We start from the raw sequence: 7,481 nt of genomic DNA, 5'->3' as shown, positions 1-7,481 counted from the left end.
TTCTAATATTCAAAACATTATGTTCGCTTTGATTGTTCAGAAAATGTTCGGTCGACTAACAATTAAGTTATAATATTTTACTACTCTCGTCCACCGTTTGTGGAAACTGTAAAATGTGTCAAATTACATAATTTAATTGTAATTGTTGACTATAACGTCTACACAGTTCACGCTAAGCGAATTAAATGCAGCAACGCTGCAACGGATAGTAGCGATAGGATTAATGTATTTAAACCAAGATTTTATGCAAATCCCAATTCTTTATAATATTGTTTTATATGTTTAATATGCATATTAATATTTAATATAGGTAAATAAAAAATAGATGAATGTATAAAAACAGAATATTAAAATTAAAATGTATATTATTGTGGTAGGCAGTGTACCTAATCGTTAAAATTAGTCACAATAATGTTTGATGAATTCACTTTAATAGTATCGTCCTATTTAACAATCGTAAAAATTTAATAATAAATTTGAAGTTATGTGTATAGACACTAATTACAATTCAATGCCTAGAAAATTAAACAAATATCAAAGCAATCACCAAGGTATGTGGGGTACTTTTTGGTTTCGTATTGCGATGAATGCAATTGAAGTTTCGACTATAATATTATGCTTTCGTTTGATCTTGATATTGAATAATATAATATTATAATATGGTAAATAACAGGGCCCTCCGGTCAGATATCAAGTGATATCTGGTTATTATTGAATATGCGAGTTTAGTTGATATTTCTTAGTATATTTTATTAAAAATATATTTATGTACAACGCTTCTGTTTAACATTTATTGTAGAATTTTCATTTTTGTCTAAGACCCAATGAGCTTGGCGCCTTTATCTTCTAATTTTAATGACAGAGGCTGACTGTGAAACCAAGCTTCGTCCAAAACGGACTCTGGATCGGTTTCCAAACCCGGGTGAGCGGTGTTCGGCAGAGCCACGTTGTAGCCCGGGAACCAAGTGGGAGGCGTAGACCCCCTAAGCACAGCCGCCGATTGATGGGGCTCTCGAGTTTCCAACAACAAACTGCGGGGCGCCTCCTGGTCATCGGTCGTGGAAGCCTGTTTGTCGGGAAAACTCCCGCCAAGTAATACCTGCAAATCGTCGACATTATCTATTGTCGTCGCTTCCGCCAAGGACACGTTAAGCCTGGGAATAATAGTGTCCAGGCGTGAGCCTAGTTCCATTTCCGGATCCTTTACGTTTATGACGGTCGGAGGTGTATGAGGTACGACCATATCCTGCAAGTAAAACAATTATTATTGTAAATATTGATATGTATGAAGCGTTGAATAGTGAGTGGGTATAATGTAAGCCGCCTCACTTCGGTTGATATGGCTGCTGTTGGACCGATTCCTACGAGAGGAGCCTCGACATTTCCTTTGGCAAACAGGTGTTCGTACACTTGGATCGGATCAGTTTTCATGCTTAGTCCGTTCTCGATTGATCTCATTATATAAGCTAAATATTGCGGATCTACGTTGGTTTCCTTAAATATTGGTAATAAATATCGCCCGATGAGTAAATATTTAACACAATCTACTGTGGACTAAACAATGATAATATAAATTCCTTACGGTTTCCTCTCGATTTTCCTTGGACGTGGCGTCGTACATGTCGATTATTTTCTTTTTCGGTCTTCGTTCATCCAGTATCGTGATACCGCCCAAAACTTCAGAAAGTTCAATATCCTTGTTTTCTGCTTCGACCAACTTTTGTACGGTTTGTAAAGTTACTTTGCATTTTTCAGCGGGACATGGGCACGGACAACAAGGCGTAGGACGGGCAGCTTTGGCTTCATCGGGCTTTTTAATCGGGCCGTAGCATCGACAATCATCAATTTTATATCCCTGCGCATTAATTAGTAATATATTATAATAACATATCATAAGTATTATTTATTTTTTTTTAATCAATTTATACTCACGGTTTCCATTTTAATTATTTTTTTGTATTTTTTTTGATAAAATTAAATATAACAACAAAATATCAGCCTTTATATATTTATTTAAATTAGATTTCAGATTATCTATTGTAAGTATGTAATAATACTTCTGAAACTAATGAAAAATAAAATAATATATAAATTGTCTTGTTTATTATTTTTAAATAATAAATGTTGGTGACAGATAAATACATTTGAACTCCATTGCGACCAAATATAACTGTCTAGAAAATAACTTTTGAACCAGTGTATAAATATGACAATTCGAAGAATAAATTAAACAAAACAATAAACTACCTTGAAACTAAAACCATTCACACAATTATTTATATAATATAATATTTTTAGTCCAATAATAATAATAATATTACGTTTAAAACAAGACATTTGTTTTTATTAAATAAGTATTAAATGTTTTAATGTTATATAACTAGCGTCTAGCATAATATAATATATATTGTATTGTATGTTTTTGTATATAATAAAATATTACCTGCAGGTTTATTGTCTTATTTATCAAACTGTTTATAATATTATAGTTGTACTATTTATATGATCATGTTTTTTTTTTTTATATAGATCACAAAGAAATAAATAGTATTACAGAAAATATTTGTTTGAGCATATCATATACAATTTATACATGTTATCCGATTACGGATGACAACGATTGATTTAATATTTTAATATATTAAGTAGTATCGTATTATTGTAATATTACAAAATCCCTCCTTCTCGTGTTCTTAAAAGGATATATTTATTTTATTGTTTTTACTTTCGAGTAAACATTCGGTCTAAACATTTAGTACAAACCTGTGTTCACGTGTTTGTGCCGTGATAAACTTAAATCGTGTCGGTTCCGTTTTATCGAACCGACTTACTCAAGTTTTTTTGTTCACATACCAGCTACACACACAAGTACATTTTTTAGTAGGATTTTAGTCTAAATAACGTTTTTCCATTGCGTTTAAGAGTTAAGACTGTAAAGCGTGTAATTCTTAGTTTGTCAGTATAGGTAGATGTTTTTATGCTCTTAACATCACGCGATGTTAAAACGTCGTCATTTGTATTTATTCGCAGGTATTTGCATTCCATTTGTCATCACTTGGTATTCATGGTTGTCGTTATTGATGTTATCCTCAGGCACTAGTCTAGCGAATCATAAAGAACGGCAATACGTGAGAAGGTTTTAGTAGATGTATTTACCAAGGGCCGTCCTATATACAGGGCAAACAGGGCCTTCGCTCCGGGTCTCGCACTTTTCGACATAATATGTTTATAATATGTTTACATAATATTATTATACATATTATGCAATAATATATACTCGTAAAGTCTAATTTTCAACTGTGTATTATTTAGAAATATTTTAACCTAATTATAATTATTCAACATTTACATAGGTAGTTATAAGTTAATACTAATTTAATATTTAGTGTTCAAATATTATTTTGATCATCGCATTAGAAATTATATTTTTTAAGATAGGACGTCATACTCGCATGTGTTATCTTGGTTTTACTAATGCATACAATATTGCATATTCTTTTTTAAAAACACATGAATCATAATAGAGAACACTCGTCCATCAAATAGTTGCAGTAGTAACTTAGTAAGTAATAAAATAAAAAAATAAAATTTTAATTAGCATCAAAACATAGTATGTGATATAATTCTCAATGTTATAATATTTACCAAAATACAATACACAGGTAGTTGACATTAAAAACAAATTTAATATTTTGTTTTAAACTATTCAAAATTAATTGTACGTCAAAAATATATATTTAATTTAATCGTTGATTAAGTAGAAATAAATAACGAAGTATAAACTAAATAAAGTCTACGTAATCGTGTATATATATACGAGTATAATGTTTAAATTTAAATTTAAATATAATGAAAAGTTTGCAAACGACTTGAAAGTCGTAGGAAATGATCGCGGAAAATAATTAATAGTGATAGTTGTCGGAATAAACTTTTTTTTATTTATATAATCGTAAATCTTTTTGTCGATTTAAAGGTACCTAAGATTTGCGTATGTCTAAAAATAATAAATTACTGTCAGTGCTCCATCGGTTATCCTGTCACAAAAACAGTTTTTTTTTAACCTAGATTTTAATGAATCTAAAAAAAATCATTGAATTAATAAACAACGATCTGCAAAGAAATAGACAATTTTATTCACAGTTCATAATGTATCATGAATATATAATGACACAGTTTCTTATGAACATACACATTTTTAATGTTTTGCAAACTCTAATTATGAAAACTGTTTGATCATTATCTACCTTTTTTCCTAAACAATACAATTCTTATGGGTACAGCCATTATAAAACATTTCAAAGATATCACATACCTATATTTAAGTATAATTTTGAGTAGGTAGTACCTACAATTATGAATTCTTAATATTTAGTGTAATTAAATTATAGTAAATATAAATTTATTAATTTTAATGGAATTAGAATTTATGTTATAAAATTGAAAATAATATTTATACATCTTATATAACATCTTATAAACACCATAAGTTTACTGAAACCAAATCACAAAATTACATTAAAAAAGTTTTATTCTATAGTTTCTGGTGGAAATTTGATCTTGTTATCATTTTTAGGGGTAAAAATACATCTCTGTAATTTTAAAATTAACAGGAAAAACAAAAAAAAATTAAGGAAAAACGGGAATTCGTACGTAAAACCAGTTTTTGGTCAAACCGATTTCGTTTGTTTTTTTGTCATTTTAAAACTGATAACTGTAGAGAAATTAATTTAATTAATTTTTATTAGAATTACAAAGTTTATCATAGTATTTTCAAACTCCAATTAAAAAATATTAATCAGATATAGTCACAATTTTATATTATTATTATTGTTTAAAGTTAAAATATTTACGAGATTCATCAAAATCACAAAAATTTGCAAATTATTTTTTTGTTAAAAATTCATAACATTTTCTATTTTACCACCTAAAGTTTAAAAACGCAATATATAAATTCCCATAACCTTTTCTACTTGATATAAAAAAAAGTTTAGCGTTAAGCCACATAAACAGTTTATGAGCGATTAAAGTTCAAATTTTCACGATATTAGATATCATTCAAAAATGTAATAACAACTTATCCTCCTAAAGTCTAAAATTGTTTGTTATTTTGTTATTATTCAAAAAATATTAATCGTAGAAACTTTAATTATTACATATAATTTTTAATACAGAACGAAATTTTCAAAATATTTAGACTAATTTTAAGCTATTATAAAAGTAATAATTTTAAATTCAAATTATGAGAATAAGTGTTGATATTAGTCTTTAGTCTTGTTAAATAAGTTTGAAAACTTTATACAAGATTCCACATAACTTTATATAGCAATTTAAAACAAAATGGGAATATGGGTTGTTTATCGAAAAATAAAGATTTGTTAATTTGTTAATAAAGTTAATTTGTTGTACCTATGTATATCAAAAAATATTATAAAACTATTAACTGACCGTATTATCAATAGAAAAATAAATTACTAATAGGTAGTAATATCTTCTTATTATTATTCACCCTTTACTCCCAACTATTTATGTGTCACCTTTGTCCTATACCTCCAATCTCCATATAGCTCTGTCCCCTACATCTCATTTACTTAAACTGGCTATTTTCATATAATTCTATATTCTATTTATCCATCTCTTTGGTATTTCTCTCTCTATCTTTCTTTCAATATTTATTTCCTTAGTCACTTTTTCAACCTCTTCTCATAATATTACCAAACCATCCTCCCAACCTATTTTCACTCATTTTAATAACAATATAAATGTATAATATATAATAATATATCCTTAGAGGTACCTATTTAGGCTGACACACAGTCTTTACCGTAGAGTAATTACTCTATGGTCTCCACTCTCCACTCAGATTCGTTTTTCATAAGCAATGATTTATCATTGAATTCAAATTTAACACATTCATTACCTATTCAGTCATTTCAATCACGAGGTACACTCGATATCAACTATACATCAGAGTAACTAACTCGAGTTGTCTTCATTTTTATTTTAAGTTTATAATGATATAATATAATATGTATATTTATAATTGTAAATATTCTATAAAATGTATAGAGTTTTTAAACAAATTCGTGTTTTAAATACGAAAATATACCCACATTAAAACATTTTATTGTTATTTTATTATATCGATTTGAATTAAAATATTGAATTAGTTAACAGTTTTATACGACATATATTAAATAATAATCGAACAGTCTAAATAATGACCAGATTATATAATATTGGAGGATATATTTTAACATTAAATTACGTAACTATCGCATAATCATATGATTAAAATTTGAAACTCACCGTAAATTTGTTTAATTTTGATTTAAAAATAGTAATTCTTATCATAATTCGTAACCGTCTTTAAGTAGGTACTTAACTAAAAATATGAAAACGAAAAGTCATTAAAACATTATTTGTGTAAAACATCTGATAGTTTGAATTTTTTTTTTTTATTGGGAATGACTTATTGATGATAATAGTGATTAATAATATTAGTATAGAGAAATTAAATGTTTACAATTTATTTATATAAATATCATATTGATACTTCTTTCTGAAGCAAAGCTTAATCTTCTTATATGTATTTACAATAATGTATCCTGCAGTTGATATAATGATACAGATATTGACATTTATTATAAGTGATGATAGATATTTTTTTTTGTTATACCATTATTCAATTATTTTATGTCCATGTATTATATTATACAACATGTATTACTCAAGTAAAGTTAAAATGTATTTAGTTATGATAACTATACTAAAGTCATTTTCGTTTACAATCATTTTAGATAGGTACTTTTAATATATAAATAGTAAGTTGCATATTACCTAACATCCTAATCTACCATATTATGTAACTGACTTAAGTCTAAGGAAAATACATTCAAGTAGGTAATATAAATTAAATATGCCTACATACTTAAAATGTAATGAAAACCGTTTTAAGCATCAAAACTTTATGTGGTACCTATATGTATTCAAAATATATTGTTTATTATTCTTAATTTAAATTAAATTGAATCATAAAATCATAATATTATGTATGTTAATGATAGGTATTGTATCATAATGTATTCATTCAAACGAGTGGAATATACAAAAAAATAAATAAACAAAGAAATTTGTTCATTAGACAAAAACCATTATTGTATATTATTTGAATAGGTTTATATAACGATTAATGAGTGTGATGATGATTAAAAAATTATAATGTTTACATATATAATATAATATTTATAAAAGGTAGGTACCATGTTTGTTATTTCTTTGATCCGTTGATACTGTATAATATCATTTTCAGTGGTCATATATTGATTCCACATAATAATATATAGGTTCTCGTTAGTACTTTTAATAATTGATACGTAATGTTTAGTTTAATATATTAAATAATATTTAATATACATTTAGGACTATGTAGTGAGCTAATGCCATAAGAGTATATTTTTATTTTACTTTTGTTTTAATGTGGG

General features: G+C 26.9%; 1 protein-coding gene across 1 annotated transcript; it reads right to left on the bottom strand.

Annotated features, from left to right (window-relative positions):
- Positions 1-669: 669 nt before the first annotated feature.
- Positions 670-2,139, bottom strand: LOC100568769. The gene is made up of 4 exons (XM_003245713.4): positions 1,933-2,139; positions 1,583-1,855; positions 1,330-1,494; positions 670-1,246 (listed from the first exon to the last, which is right to left on the bottom strand). The coding sequence occupies exons 1-4, from the start codon at positions 1,939-1,941 to the stop codon at positions 815-817; spliced, it is 879 nt and encodes a 292-aa protein (XP_003245761.1). The 5' UTR covers positions 1,942-2,139; the 3' UTR covers positions 670-814.
- Positions 2,140-7,481: the final 5,342 nt, after the last annotated feature.

This window comes from Acyrthosiphon pisum, chromosome A3 (assembly GCF_005508785.2).
Source record: "Acyrthosiphon pisum isolate AL4f chromosome A3, pea_aphid_22Mar2018_4r6ur, whole genome shotgun sequence".
Classification (NCBI taxonomy): domain Eukaryota; kingdom Metazoa; phylum Arthropoda; class Insecta; order Hemiptera; family Aphididae; genus Acyrthosiphon; species Acyrthosiphon pisum.
This window is presented reverse-complemented; position numbering and strand designations above follow the sequence as displayed.